The sequence below is a fragment of the Malurus melanocephalus genome, unplaced genomic scaffold (assembly GCF_030028575.1).
Source record: "Malurus melanocephalus ecotype Western Australia unplaced genomic scaffold, MMel_1.1 scaffold_6, whole genome shotgun sequence".
In the NCBI taxonomy this organism is placed as follows: Eukaryota; Metazoa; Chordata; class Aves; order Passeriformes; family Maluridae; genus Malurus; species Malurus melanocephalus.
This window is the reverse complement of record NW_026623238.1, coordinates 415,950-432,125: the sequence shown is the minus strand read 5'-3', so window position 1 is coordinate 432,125 and position 16,176 is coordinate 415,950. Positions and strand designations below refer to the sequence as shown.

The window sequence follows — 16,176 nt, the reverse complement described above, 5'->3', positions numbered from 1 at the left end:
GATGTTGTTTATGCAGTTGTTTAGGTTTGTTTGCCCTCGTCTTATGGACAGGGATAGATGAAAATAAGATTCCTGGTCTGACTTTGAGATCTCCTTTTTCTTTCTGATGATGATGATTGTGAAGATACTTGGAGTACATTAGAATTTTAAAATCAGTAAATTATCCCTTCCCTATCTTTTGTATACTTTTGAATTAGCATGTACTACCTTATGTGCATAGCTAAAAAATAGAAATGGACTAAAGATGGTGAAGGCAACAATAATATGGGCATGTGGCCTTTTTATCACAAATTAAATTAATGTGAGAAAGAAAGCATCTATTTAGCTACCATTGCAAAAAAATCCCTGAGTAAAATCAAGTCCCAAATCCCTACTCCATGAGGCCACATGATTCCACACACTACCTTCAGACTGTGAGCAGACCACTAAGCAAAGGTGACTTTATTACACAGGAATGTGCTGGATTTTGCTCTGGGAGAGGGTGGGATTCCCAGAGCACTCTGTATGTTGGAGATTTGCATCCCACCTTCCTGTTCTCAAAATATCTTCTGAGTAGAGCTCATTTAAAGAGATGATCTAGGTAGGCAGCAGGGATAGGGAAAGAGAATTACTATTTTTTAAAGCTCTGTAGCCAAAGTAAAATGTTTTCTGTGTGCGAACTGAACCAAGAAGGGGAAGCTGTAAGGAAATTAATTACTTATAAGTTCTTCATCTGCCAGGAAAAGAAAAGCAGGTATGAATAAATAAATAAATAAATAAATAAATAAACAAACACATAACAAAAGTCATGGCAGGGAGCTAAATCCCTGATGCAATAGTAAGCTATCGCTCCAGAAAAACATGCTCCAGGACTGTTTGTTGATCTGACTAAGACAACTCGTGGTGTGCAGATCTACAGATCCATCTGCAAGTGGTGATAGAGATACTTCTGTTTCCCAAGGGTGAGCTAAGGCTAAATGCAATCTTCTGCGATAATTACTGCAACATTCATTCAYGCATCTAGCCCGGGTCAGTGTCCAAGAGAACATGATCAAAAATCCACTGAAATGGATGAGAAAATTTCCACTGTCTTTTAACAAGTCTTGGGTGGGGGCTTGAAGCTCATACTTTAATGAAGAGCCAAACAGCTTTATGATTAAAACAGAAAAAACAACCAGTTCAGAAACACAATCAGTACTTTTAATGGCATTAAAAGGCCACCAGATGGACAACTTTCAATCATAATTAAATTACTGTAMTCAAGTAGAAACTACACTGTTTAAAAACTATTAAGTTTTAAGATGAAACATAAAAAGTTGAAAATAGCATGACTCATCCCCAGCTTTCTTCTCACCCTCATTGCACAAAAGCTCTTAAAATTTGGCTTCAGCACTTTTCTCYTAATTATAATGCATGATGCCTTTGCCACTGTGAAATGCACCCTCTTAAGTYAAAAATTTGCTAGAACTGTACTGAYAAAACAGRGCTGAAGCACAATTTGCTGTACTCTWATAGGTCCTCACAGAGTCTCAGGTGCATCCTGACTTTCTGCACTTTTGATGTTCCCATCATATAATCAATAACTAAAGCAAAGATGCGTAKAAATAGGTTTAGATTAGAAATTAGGAAGAAATTATTTCCTGTGAGGGTGTTGAGACATTGGAACAGGTTGCCCAGAGAAGYTGTGGATGCTCCATCCCTCATGGACAAGCTGGGTGGGACACTGAGCAACCTGGTCTAGTGAAAGACGGCCCTGTYCATGGCAGGGGGTGTGGGAACTGGATGACCTTTAAGATCTCTTCCAACMCAAACMGTTCTGTGACTCTAYAATGATTTTATGATCCATCATTTCAGGAATAAATGTTTCCTCTGTGATCTTTCTGTGTATCTACAAAAATAAGTTATTTTAAGTATATTATGTAGTGGTGAGACAAAAAAAACCCATCACAGCTCTGTCCCTTTGTCTTTAAGGTCTATTTAGTAACACCACCATCACAAATACCCCAATGCTCAGGTGAGCTCAAAACAGCACTGAGCCTTGCTGAGGCATAGTATGTTCTTGGCCCATAGCCTTACAGGCTTAATCAAGTTTTGAATAGGGATGGTGACCTTTTCTTTCTTCAGAAAGAAAGGGACAGAAAAACACATGGTGAGAAATAGAGGGCAAAAGCCATTGGGGAAATAAGACTGTAAATCAAAGCAGAGATATGCCTTAATTTTACTATATTTTAATTTTTATTAATAGCACTCACGACTATGTTTTATAGCCTACCCTTTAAAAAATAGTTGATGCATTGCAGGGGGTCCTATAAATTTAATTGCCATTTTAAAAAATGTTGTAGTTAGAAAATTTATCCTTCTAAAYGCTGATCTTAAACTCCACCATCCTGCATATGTATTTACAATAAAAACTGTCATAAAAGCTATGTACTGTGGGTGGAGAATAGAAACTGAGAAACAATATTCCATTCTTTAAGTGTATATTAAATACTGTTCYTGGTTTAATTTTCTTCACAGAAAATTCACTTTTCAGGACCATSTCTAGGTTCGAACAGCATTTATCARACATCCTTTATAACCTTGAAAATGCATGTCAGTTTTGAAGAGTACAGCACCCTGGTTGGGGTGATCCTACTGGTTCTTCTGGATTCTCCTGAATGATGCTAGGTTTCTTTCCTGACAGAGACAACTTGAAAAGGRCAGACTTGAGACCAAAGCTTGGGAACATTCTGAAAATAGGGRATTGGATTCCACTAATTTCTGCTTCTTCTAGATTTGGCTGTACTTCACCTCTACTTATTATAATGTGGAATAATCTATCATGATTTTTTTTTGAACAAACATTCAAAACCTGCTCCCAGTGCTCTAGGYATCCATGGCCTCTTGGAACCATGATGCAAAAAAAGTATGACAGAAAAAGGTGCAGAGTTTTTTTGAGATTTCTATATTTTTGAAACCAGAAGCTGTTGACTCCTTGCCACAGCCTTGTGGTGTGTCTTTATGAATTTTCTCTGACTACCACACGTCATCTTACATGTGGTTACATTTAAATTACTGGGGAAAAAATTAATCCAGTCTGAAGCAACCATTAACGACACCCATAGACAACTCCTGTTTACCAAAACAACATTTGAACAAAGGGGAAAACTGAACTCTATTAYGCATAAAAGATATACTGTGTTTGTCTGTTAAGACTTGGTCTAAAAAGAATTACTTCTCAGGTTGCTTTCACATTCTACTTGTTTTGTACCATGCTTTGGGATATTAGTGACTGGCTAACACAGATTCTGAAAGTGGTATTTTTTCTGAAATTTAACTTTAATTTGAGCTCTGCTAGTGTGTAACTAATTTTAAAATCTTCTGGAACTTAACACTCACTCAGCAGAAGATAGGTAAAAGCACATGAGACTGCACTGGATTCAGTTGTACCTTGATTCAATAACCAGACCAGTTATCAGTGGATTGTCAACCATTTACCTCAGCACTGGTTCTCTAGCACCTGGAGCATGACTTGAGCATCACAGTCCTCTTTTTTCTTTTTTTCTTTTGTTTTGAGTTTCTTCACATATTTAAGGTCTACTACTTAGTGAGACTTTTAAAAATTTGTCCTGATATAAAATACATTTTTAAGATATCATCTAATGTGCTGAGGATAAAGTTGCTGCTGMATAAAGGTCTTGGAAAAGACGAAGAAGGTTTGAAAACAAGCAAATACCTTTTCCTTCGGCAAGATCATGTGCTGGTATCCWTATATTGGTACTGACAAGCATCTCAGAGTCCATCATGAGAAATGATGGGAGAGAAATGGTGAAACATTTCATAGTCCCTGCTGCAAACTCAGAGAYTGAGAAGTAAAGACTGCTTTTTATTTCTGTGAAGAAACAGTGTTTGGTCTCTCATAAGTAATCCCATTTTTGCTGTTTCTTTGGTTATAGAGTATTTGAGCTCTGTCAATCCTAATTCTCTATGTTAATAAATAACTGCGGAATAAGCCTGTGAAAGAAATCTACATATAATGATTCCAAAACTTATCAGCATTTTTTAGAACTTAATTAATTATATGGCAAAAAAATGCCTTGTGAGCAACACCTCTCACACACCAAGGCTGTGTAAGTCATAATGAATAYGTTACTTTGCTTCCCTGATTCTGCTGCTTTCTGCATTCTTCTGACAGTTTTACATTCCTTCTTGCCGCTGCCCACAAATGTATTTTTTAGTCAGCAGAGGAGCTGTGTGATGCACTGTGCACTGAATGTGCACAAGACATGTGCATGGTGAATGTTTCCCAGACTGACAATCCCTAGGAACGCACTGGATCTGAATTTCTAGMAGTGAGTAGCTGTTTCCAGCAGTATTATTTGGAGCCCCTTTGTGAATCCCAGCTCCACAAGGTGGCTCTCGATTCCTTTAAAAATACCACTGCATTTGTGCATTAAACTTATCCAGGAATGATCTTGAGAACAATCATCAGGGCTCTGTGGACACACAATGCTACAGTGGAACCCAAGAWCCCCTTTAATATGTGGCATATATTTCTTTTAGTAAAGCTGAAAACTAGASAAAATCTGACACTACTGAAAAATTACAATTTGAAGGAAGGTTTCAYATTAACTGCTCAATAAAATCTGAAAAACAAGAAAATAAAGGCATCATGCATGCCTTTGGGAAATGGGATATTCAAATGCTCACTGCCCGCTCTGTTCCTTTGTGGCTTCTCTCCCAGAAGCGTCCTTCCCCTAYCCCATACCTCTGTAGGATCAGGTTAACAAAATCACCAGGTACTGAGGGATGAAATCTCTGATTTTATGGACACCAGGATGGCAGTGTGGTGCTCCTCAGGAAAGAGATCTTGCCTTTGAAGGCCAGGACATATAATGAGGTRTTTGACTCCAATCAGGACTTCAGCAACCCCAGGCAGAACTCTCAAATCACTTTGTGGCTGGCCATGTGCTAGCATGACCTCCCAAAGAGTTTTACCTCCTAGAGCACCTCATCTGAATGTGAGGTCCTGCCCTGAAGTCTGTGTGTCCAAAGCCCCCTGACTGGGTGACCACAAAGGTGATTATCAGCTCTCTATGGCACCCAGAGCCACAGGTGAAACTGGGGCAGGACTGTGGCACCACAGTGTGACTGTGAGATGGGCTGGGCTGCAGCACATGTGCAAAGCAAAGGCTGATGGTTTGAACATCAAACTCAGTGTATAAGACTGGATCCGTCTGCCCTCCCTCCTGGATACAATATTGCTTCTTTTGGTAGCCAAAAATTCAAATTCCTGTTGCTTACATCCTAGGAAAATGTTAAGAAAACCTGAGTAAACTTTGGGAAAAAAGATTGTTTGCTTTCTGTTGATTTGTATGTTTGAGGTCATATTTTCAGGTTTTCCACAACAGGGATAGAAATTTATTTAACTAATAAAATTTGAGAGCTGAAGCTGCATAACAAACACTATCGCAARGTAATGCTGGGTGTGTCTGAGCTGTAACGTTAAATTCATTCTTCTTGTCGCTTCCTTCAAAGCTCTGCTGAGCTCAGCCCCTCCCTGGTTATCCTTCCCTGCCGAGCTTGCTGTAACCCCTACGCCTTGCTGCTGTTCCCACCTTTGTCCTTGCACAACTTGCTGCACCTTTGTCTCTGCTGCACCTCTGCTGGCCCAGCTTCTCCCCCTGACCCTTGCTTCAGTGTGGTCCCTAAAGATCACTTAGAGTGAAGCCACCTGCTTCTTGTTGCCCTATTTCTTTTTGTTTTCTGTCTGCCTTTAAACACGCATTCTTCCATGGTGAGATGGTGCAAASGTAAAATTTGGGCTGCTAAGAACTATGTGTGTTTTCCCTAAGCTTGAATCTGATAGGTCTGCCCTGTATTCCTGGGCATAATGYTCAGAGCAGCCGAGGTTGCTGTTCTGCTCTAGCTCTTTGTATTAGGTGTCTAACACGGRGTAAAGATGCTGGGGAGAGTCTCTGCTACAAAGTTTGTATCCTGGAGCCAGCACAATTTCATGAGCAGTAACCCAAAGGATAGGCCAAGGGACATGTCTTTCAGTCCAATATGTACTTTTTACATTTTCACATGCAGAAGGTCTGCAGACAAGAGCCAGAAATGTGATATCAGCAATGGAACTCAGTTCATTAAAAATTCAAATCAATGGAAACAACAGGACATATTATTTATCTAAGCCTTGAATCAATCTGACTACTATGTATAATGATCTTAATTAGAAAAGTGAGCCAAAGCAGGAAGACAGTCTGTCTCCTGGCTTTGAAATTATCATACCCCTATCAGTATGCTTGGGTAACTTGTAATTAGGGACAAAGGTTACACATAATTTTATATGCTGAAAAACCGGTTTTATGCATGTCATTTCAAAAAATATTTAAAAAATAGATATATGACTTGCAAACCCTATTATACTTCGATTTTTTTTCTAACAGATTAGTAGTCTGCATTAATTAGTTGACGGACTTCAGAAATACTGAGAGAAGCTTTGCATTTATAGAGCCTGGACACTAATAAGTAATTAGCAATATCAGCACCAGTTTTTGTACAAGTTCCTTTCCAAAGTTGGGTACCTTTTCACATCTGTTTCACCTGCATGGTAAATGCAGCTCAGAAAACCARTGTGTGCTGTCCAGCAGCAGAGAGAGCTTTCCTGCTCAAAAACTTTACTGGCATGTTGCACCATCATGGCCACAATTACAGCAATGCAGTTCCCTGTGCAGTCCCCCACATCTTTCTTCTTTTCTTGTTCATCTTCAACTACAGCTATTGAATATGAAGTGTTCAGGTTTTGACAAAATGGCAGCCTTGTGATTACACTTCCTTTAATATTTTACTGACCAGCGGTAATTAGAAAACAGAAGACCTAACTCCAAGGTCCTGTCTCATCAAAGCAGTCAGTTCCACACTTAATTTAAACAAATTCTTCAATTTAGTTAAATCCACTGGGCAGGCCCACTCCACACTCACAGCATTGAGTCACACATGAGATCTGCTCTCAGCAGAAGCAGTGCCTTATCTTCTACATTGGAACACACCTCTTCCTCTCTTACCACAGGTACAGATGTCCTGATTTTTTTTCAAGGTAGTATTTAATCTTGGAAATACATTAGAAAAAGATCAAACCCTCTCTGTCACACAAAATGGCCTTGCTTTCCCAGAAGAGTATTTCCACAAACAAAAAATATGGAAATTAAAATCACAAGTAGGATTTGTTTCATCAAAGTATTAGCTACATTTCTGTGAGGTTGACAATCACCTTTTTAACATGGCAGGAATTACATGCATAATTCTCTTTAATGGGTSTTACAAATGTTCAGCCCACACTGAAAAAAGATCACAGTTGGTATGAGTAATAACTTCTTTCTTGAACACAAACAGTTCCCCTCTAGCTCTATACATATCCTCCAACATCAATGTAACCACAGCTGTCAAGTCAGCCTCACCTTTTTCTATGTATATTTTAGCTTTAATTTTTTCCCATGCTTTCACATAGTGGACTTTTTTTTTTTTTTTTAAGGGCCTAAACCTGTTCTCCAATTTTGTGGGCAAATTCACTGCAATAACAGATCTTGGTGTTCAGACATCTTTAAACATTATTATTAGCGTGCAAGAAATTAGAGACCTACATCAAGATCTGGGGGTTTGGGTGTTGTTTTTTAATTGAAAGTGAATTTCAGATGGTAGTTTCTCTCATTCAAGAAACTCCAAACACTTTTACATAGTTAAATGAGTTCTTGTGGCCTCCTTCTGTACAGGCAGCAGCCCCTTCCCACAGCCTTGGCACAGCCTTGGTGGTCACCAAGGATGAGGGCACAGGAGCTCCGTGCACAGGATGGCGATGGGTGAGGCTCAGAGCCACACGTAGTCTTAGTCTTAAGCTGCACATGCAGTCATAGTTCTAAAATGTGTTGGGGGGGGTTAGGTTGGACATCAGGCAGAATTGATTCACAGAAAGGATGATTAGGCTTGGAACAGGCTGCCCAGGGAGGTGGCAGAGTCACCATCCCTAGAGATGTTTAAGGAAAGACTGGAYGYGGCACTGAGTGCCATGGTCTGGTTGACATGAGGGTGAACTCGATGATCTCAAGAGGTCTTTTCCAACCCAGCTGATTGTGTGATTCTGTGATGAAAGGCACCCTACAGTCCTTGGGACACCATACATCATCCCCTTTAAGCTGCCATGTCCCCTCCGTGGGTGAGGCACAGAAGTCACAGAATCATAGAATATTAGGGGGTTGGAAGGACCTTAAAGATCACCGAGTCTCAGTCCCCCTGCCATGGGCAGAGACATGTCCCAGCAGAGCAGGGCCCCATTCAGCCCTGGCCATGAACACTCCCAAAGCTGTGGGATGTACAACCTCCCTGAACAATCTGCTGCAGTGTCTCACCACCCTCACAGTAAAGAATTTCTTCCTTCTATSTAATGTCTAATACATGTACCCACGTGCCCTCAGTGAAGCGCCCAGTACCCCCTTGAGGCGCCCGCGTCCCCTCGGCCCCACACCGTGCCCCGGGTCCCCGGGGCGGCCCGGAACGCAATCGCCGGGGCCGCGGTTTCCCGGCGGGCCGCGGTGCCTGCCCGCGGTTGCCATGGTGCAGTSCCGGGCGCGGCCGCCATGGACGAGGAGGACACGGTGGGGCCGGGGGTGGTTGGCGGGGCCGGGGGAGCCGCCGGAGCGCGGGTGGCGCTTCCCGCCGGGCGGGCTGCGGCTGCGAGCGGCGGGGGGAGAGAGGGAGGTGCCGGCGGGCGCTGCCTGGCCCGGCCCTGTCCTGCCCTGTCCCCACCGGGGCCCGGAGGCGGCGGGCGAGGCCGTGCCGGCCCCTCGGCGTTGGCCGGTGCTCGGTCTCGGCCGGGGATGTGCCGCCGGCCGCCCCTCACCCGGGACCGGCGGAGCTGCCCGTCCCCRGCACGCACGTGGGCGTTTCTGGAAACCGCTTTGTTTTAATCTGTTGGTTTCCCTCTTTCCCCCTCCGGTTTCTCCGGGAAGTCTCCCTTTCTCCCGGCACCGGCTCGTGCGGGTTTTCTTCCACCCCTTGTGTTTCTCTGCAGTTWTAGAAATTTATTTTTCTTTTCGCCTCCCGCTCCGGTTTTGGTCTCATTTTTCATTTCTGTTGGGTGGCTTTTTTAAAGCCACGCCACGTGTGTGCGAGGCGTGGATCACCATTCCCCTTGTTCTGACGCTCACACACACGAGAGCTGGCGCTTGCCAGGTACAATTACGTGTTCAGAGTTACCTGTGGCTGATGGCAAATGCGATGATCACTTGTTACCAGCCAGAGCTAACACAAAGGGTGTAAATATTCTCCCCTATAAATAATCTCAGAAGCTTTGCAGTAGCCTASTAATATTGCCATTTGTTTTACCTGAACAATTGTGAAAGTCTGCTGTTTTTTCTTGCTTTCAGAGAGATTTTAATGAGCGCTGTGCCCAGTGTTCAGAAGTGAACTGGGGTCTCACTGATGGCGGCAGATTTTATTGTAGATCTTGCCACAACGTTACCGAGGTAAAAAGATGAGTTACTGCCCTGGAAAAGGTTTATTCTGTTTTGCTTCTTGACTTAATATTAGCAAAATGATAGATTTTTCTCCTTGGCATTGAGGGCAGTATTTTCATTCTTCCTTTTTCATGCTTTACTTGACACTGTTTAAAACTAATGTTCCTTGAAATCACAAAATWTAGAATGAGCCATCTTGGCTTGCTATGTTGCTGTAGCTACAGTGTCAGTGTGCTCTMTACGTACCTTAAAAGCATTGCCAGTGTATTGCTGTGTTTTGTGCAGTCCAAATGTAGGCAAACCCTKATGCATGTCACCTGTATGTCCATGGTAGTAATTACCTGTATCTGAAATTTCTGAATGAAAAGTTCAGAATGTCCCATCTCCCTTTAGTTTAGGAAATTTGAGTAAATTCCACCATTATGTTTTATGATGGGGCAACCTATGCAAGTTAAACTTGGCTCTTTTTCTTGCTAAGATATATTMCTGTTTTGCAGAGAACTAGAGAAGTTGTAAACACTGATTTTATTACTAATTCAAGAGTCCAAACAATCTCCAAAGGTTTAAGAAAGCAGGAAAACAATGGTATGTATGAGTCTCTATCTGTATTTTGCAAAATAGTGGCTGTTCAGCCCGTGTTCATCTAGGCCATTATGTCTTTGGTGGAGATCAAAAGTAGATAGGTAGGAAAGACTGTAGGAGTGGGAACAAAATGCACCTCCCTGATGCTGTCACAACCTTCAATAATCACCTTTGGTGACATTCTGAGCCACAGTGACCTCTCTGAGCCCAGTGGCAGGGTTTTTTTGATTTGATAAAGCTATGTGTTACTTTGATTGTGGAAGCAAACACTCACTGAAGCTACTGGTGGCATGCATTTAGATGTGGTGATCCTTTGTTCTTTCCATCTGATGGCWATCACAAAACCAGAGAAGTTGTTTGTCTTGGCAAGTGAGTTTGTGCCAGTGGTCCAGCTCTTAGTGTCAGTGTGGCTTGTGTTATGGGCACTTGGCCCTGCAACCTACACACAAACTCCATGGAAAAGGTTTYATGCAGTTCCAGTAGCTGAACCTGAAAAATACTGCATTTTTCATCCAGAATCATTTTTTTAGTTTTAGTTTAATTAATATTCAGAAGAAGATGTGATTGTGACATAAGAGGACTGTGCCATAAGGATGTCGTGGTAGAGCTCTTGCTAGAGCTGTGTGTGGTGGCTGGATACATCTCTTACTGTTGTGGCTACTTTCAGAAAGCAAAACTGCATTAAAATGCCAAATAAAGCAATGTGTACATTGTCTCTGATGTGCTCACCTACCTTTGTTCTGCTGCAGAGGCAGTGGATTGCTACATTCCTTTGAAAACAGCAATTGTGTGGAAGTGAAGGGAGGAGTGAAAAGGACCACTCCACTTATCCTGTATTGATTCTAAAGTCTGGGCCATGTTTTTATTTCATGCTTTTTGTTTCTCCTGTTGGRACAGTCATTAGCCAACCCCTAGGCTTCTTAAGAAAGAAATCCTTATCTTCACACAGTCCCTTCTGTAAGTGCAATYATGTTACAATTCCATGAATTTATGGGAGTAAGCTGCGTTTGTTAKTTTGCTGGTGAACAGCTGAGGACAGCATCATTAAAGCAGGGCAGAAGCTTTGGGCAGATAACTTCTAAGATGGTGAGATGCAAGGTATGTTTTGGAACAAAAATAGTGAAGAACAGGTGTGGAAGGAATAAAAAGAGAGTTGAGAAATGCAGAGAAATTTTCTAAAACCATAAGCCTGTAGAAAAGGCTAGTAGTAAATATAGACAGGTACAGCCTGAAGAAATAGTAAATAGATCGGAGCAGGCCCACTCCCTGAAAAATTCATGTTGTCCTAGGATTTCCTAGAAGCTTGGGATATTCTTTTATTGAAAATGTGTRTGATTGTGTGTGAGAGCATGGTGAAGCACACAGTGGTATTGGTTGTTTTTTGCGTGACTCACTACTATTATGTTCCAGTTTTCTGCGTCAAGGGTGGGAAAAAAGTGTTTGTRTTTCATTTTTAAAGGCAGGTTCTCTGTTATTTTTAAACTGGTAATTTAACAGTGGCTCCACTCAATTACAAATGCCACTCTAAACATCATAATGAATTACATTATTCTTGGGAAATGTGTGAAGTTCTTGTTCAGTRACTTTTCTTCTTGTTTAAGGCTGTGAATAAATGGAAGTTAATGGAGTATTCAGTGTAGCTGGTTTATGCACTAGGATCTGAAATTATTAAATAGGGATAGGGAGATAAGTGTGCATAAGGTTAAAAAAACCCAAAACAGTACAAACTAACACAACTCTTTTTTTTTCCCCCCTTAGATGGAGGYTGTGAGTGGTATATTTGTGAAGGCTTTCAGCTTGTACTCAAGAAACAAGCTGAAGCTTTAGAAGCATTAGGAGTATGTCCACAAATGAAGGTATGTAGATGTCAGTGTGAGTTATACACTCAGTGTGTGTGTGTGTGTTATAGAAGGTGATATTTTAAAAGATTTTAATTTTTAAAGTGAATCACACAACTCCTTGTTTAAAAACATTGAGCATATGAAATCAAAATTTGTTTCTCTGGTAATTTTGAAATGTATTTTATAAATCACAGTTAATAAAATYAGAGATGGAATATTATTCACATTCCTGAGTTAGAAATTACGCTCTGTTCTCTCAGTAATTAACAATCTTGTAAACGTTGTGCTAATTACCATCCATTTGTGTTTATCAGGATGAAATTCTGTGCAATTTTTGGAGATGTTACCTTCGGAAGAGCAAACAGGCATATTGCAAGAGACCARCTGGGGAAACTGTCAAAACATTGTCAGTAAGTGAAAGCTCAAATCCCATGAGATATTTGATATGTTTTTGAAGGCAACAACAGAAATCTTTGTTCAGGCTATGTATCTCACTGGTTATAATGTCGCTTCAATATAAAGGATGTATTCACATCAATAGGCTTGCACCTGTCCTTTTTATTGGGTTTTGGGTTTTTTTCTATTTCAAGAGATGAATGCTTCTGTGAGTATTTGAAACTGCTTATTTAAAAATATTGCTTTGTCTTGACATAGGTAATCAGTAAATAGAAAGCACAATATAATATGTGTCATCAGCTACCATCCTTTCCTGTCTGCTCTCTTCAAGTTACTCATTTGRTCAAGCTTTGATTCTGTGTATTGCCAGCTTCCTGGTCATTGCAGCAGATTAAAACATAGTCACTWGAAGTTTTTTAATCTTGAGAAATCCTTTAAAAATACGTGKTTTWTTTTTTTTTCATTTGCTGGTGAGTCATAATGCAAAAATCTGAGCAGTGTGGGTTTTAACTTTTACTGTTGAGTTTGCATCTGTCCTGCTTTATGTGGTTWGTTAAGATTGACACAGTAACTAAGAGTAGCTAATATAAATATTTAYTTACAAAACCCAGGTGTGTGAGAGCAGTACTGATGTGGACAGTGATCCAGAGAGACCCAGCCTTTTGCACTTGCTATCTCTCTCTGAAAGTGAGGGGGATCTGCAGACCGACTGCAGCTTTGCCTCGTCAATGAGCAAGGTCTCAGGTAGGAGCAGTGACCTGAACTATCTGAAAACCAGTTTTTCTGTAGCTTTTAAATATAAATAGATTGTAAGTGTATTTGTGTACAGTGAATTGGAGGAACTGGTTGGARGGTGAGAGGTTTTCTGTCTTGTTTGACACTGAACTACTTTATATTCCACCACAAATAGAAGACTTCCTCCCCCACACCCACCCAAGGAGACAAAAGTTGGACAGGACCTGGAAATACAATGGGAAATGAAGGAGGCAGTTTCTGTATAGAAGTTTGCTTCATGCCTCCTGTTTGAAGTGGGAAAAAAATGCTGTTACATCTGCAAAGCTAGATGTTCATAAACACAGCAGCTTTGAAGAATAAGCACTTATTTAACCAACAACGGTGCTGTCTGTCATGATTTTCATGTTAAAAAACATGAGTTTGTTGTTTTGGGGGGTGTATTTTATTTTCTATCCCATAGATACATTTAGCTTTTAGAAGTTTTTCTTTACATTATTTTGATTCTTGTTTATCTTTTGTCCTTGTGGTCTTTTTACTGCTTTCCTAATGACCCCTTCTATGAAAAATCGTATCTTACCATTCCATCAGTTTCTCTTTTGTGCTCACAATTGCAGCTGGAAAATATTTACAGAATGCTGAAGCTTTAAATTAAAATGTAGAAAAYTGGAGTGTTAGGTTCTGCTGGGTAAGTGTAATGCCAGACAATGTTGTAATGCAAGATACTGGAAATGCATTTCAAGGCACATTTGAAAACTTTTGTTTTAAACTTATGAGGGGTTTTCTTTCTTGCTTTATTTTCTGCTTGCTTTTTCCTTTATCTGTCTCAGATATTCTTCCTTCACTGTTATGTACTATCCTCCTTATGTCATGTTTCTGTTCTTCTGTGATATTACCTGTCTACYGTCAGAAGAATGCAATCTTCTTTTTTCAAGCTTTTCTCTTAATTTTGTAAAGTCCAGAAGTGGTAATAGAATGAGAAATTTGATCAGCAGCAGTTAGAAAAATAAATGCATGTTTAAAACTCCAGACAGAATTAGGGAGAGGGGGGAAAGGTGAAAAAATTATGCAAATTTTTGTGAATATTATGCTACAACCTTTCATCCTTATATATTAAAATGACAACATTTTCAGGTAAAGAGTCACTGTTTGATCGTGCATGTAGAATCTTGGGTGTTATACAAATATTATTTGAAAGGGAAAGAATTGAGTGAAGAATTTCTAGTGAAAATACTCCCTTGAATTTTCTTCCCCTTTTTGATGTCTAGAGGAACTCCTTTCGTCCTTGGTACTTGTGCCTTTCATAGTTCTGTTTCTTAGTTTTAGAACARCTAGGTAGTCCTCAGTAGGCCTTAATTTTTTCTCTTGGTTGGTTGTTTCAGAGAGTGAATTCAGCTTCCAGTAATCATCAATTTCACTAAAATCACTTGAAATTAGTTAAGAGTTCAGTGATAAAGTAAATTTCAGTGAAATCAAGCAAACATAGATATAGTTTTGTCTGTTGAAATTTAATGTTAGTCATAGTGTTTTCCAATCTATTGTAAACTCTTGTGAAGGATCACAAGCTTTTTCTGCTGTGTCATTTTTGTGAGCTGTTATCGCTGCAGACTAGAAACCTCAACACMCTTCTTTTCCTAAGAGGCTTGTCCAGACCGCAAGTTTTATTTTTGWTTTTTTTGTAGGGTTAGTAGCAAATTCCACTGAGTATAGCACTGAGATATTGCTAGAGAAGCCTTTAAAACTCTTAAATTATTAGCTGYGCGTAACTGTGTGTTGTCACGCCTTGCATAAGCTGGAAGAAATAAAAGGAAATTGTGTGCCATCATTAAGGCCACAAATATAATGAGGATTATTTTAAATTGAGTTGAATGTGAAATTAACAATAAAGCTTCAGTCACAAAGCTGCCTTTGAGCACAAGTATCCGTGTGAAAGGTGAGGCAGTTGACTCCGGGGATTAAAGTGATGCTCCTGCCTTTGTTCCCTGACGCACCTGTGCTTGATGGGATGCTCTGCTCTGCTCTGCTCTGCTCCAGGAGTTGGAGCCCGAGCCCGGCCCGTGCCGTGCCCGCAGCGCCGGCTCCGGGGCCGGTAGGTGGCATCGCAGACCGGCCCTGGAGCTCGCAGCGTGCCGCGTCCCCATCCTGCTGGCTCTGGCCGCTGGACCTGCCCTGCTGACCGCTGCCACCTCGCAGCTGTGCCTGTCGCCTGCCCGCGGAGCTGCCAAGCTCTCGGGAGTTCAGACTGTTTTCAGCCGGCTGTTTGCCCTGGCTCTGCAGCTCCCAGCTGGGGAGCTGTGGGTCCAGCTCTCACCGTTCCTGTCTGAACAGGTGAACAGTCTGTGGGCAAATGCAGTGAGAAAAATCTCTGCAGGGTCAATGCTGACTTTTTGTGCTGGTGTGCTTTAAATGCATTTTACTTTCTGACTGGATCATGATGTAGGGAAGGGAGGCTTACAGGCTGTTTCTTTTGTATTTTTGGTCTTCTTTCCCTGAACTCCCTGGTTTCACTGCTGGAGAGGTTCCAAACTCATAAATCACTCTATTAAATTAAATATTCTCTTTGCAGTTTCTCGTAGTTTTTAATGATTCATCTCAGTAAGGAAGTAGGGAGGTTTGGATGTTTATTTATGTGGGGTTTTTTTCCCACCTTCTTCACCATTTCTTACATTCTTGTTCTAAAATGTTATCTTTAGCGTTAAATTTATATACATTTTTTGAAGAATATCTGTGTTTCCATATTTAGAGATTATAGGACGGATGGATTTAGGGCAGACTTTTCACATCAGTAAAATTTCTGCAATATAAGTCACGTTTTTATTAAAGTTTTGCACGTTTTGAAGTTTAAAACTGCATTTTAATCCCCATCTCTGAGCGATTGATTTAAGTACATCAAATTTTCCCTTGTTTCTTCAGTTCCCTTTTCTCTCAAATGGAAAACAGTATTTCTCTCATAYTGTGGTAGATGAGTAAATTAGGGTTAAACTGTTTCACAGAAAAGTACACATCAAGCAAAAAACTCAGAGGTAGTTAAAATATTACTAGCTGCTGAACAAGTCTTCCTGTATGTTCTTCGTATGTTCCTTTGTCTTGTTTTTTGTACAGTATGGTTCATGTGTCTGTCACATCAATTGCTTTTTTTCTTTTCTGTTTTTAAC

At 40.7% G+C, this 16,176-nt stretch overlaps 1 protein-coding gene across 1 annotated transcript in view; it reads left to right on the top strand.

The window, feature by feature from the left end:
* Nucleotides 1-8,558: 8,558 nt before the first annotated feature.
* Nucleotides 8,559-16,176, top strand: part of TAF1B (TATA-box binding protein associated factor, RNA polymerase I subunit B) — a 46,053-nt gene continuing 38,435 nt past the window's right edge. Inside the window, exons 1-6 of the mRNA XM_057371460.1 lie at nucleotides 8,559-8,609; nucleotides 9,381-9,479; nucleotides 9,968-10,055; nucleotides 11,811-11,908; nucleotides 12,208-12,303; nucleotides 12,901-13,033. Of these exons, the coding sequence (XP_057227443.1) occupies nucleotides 8,592-8,609; nucleotides 9,381-9,479; nucleotides 9,968-10,055; nucleotides 11,811-11,908; nucleotides 12,208-12,303; nucleotides 12,901-13,033 (532 nt within the window). The 5' untranslated portion in view covers nucleotides 8,559-8,591. The remainder of the gene's footprint in view (nucleotides 8,610-9,380; nucleotides 9,480-9,967; nucleotides 10,056-11,810; nucleotides 11,909-12,207; nucleotides 12,304-12,900; nucleotides 13,034-16,176) is intronic.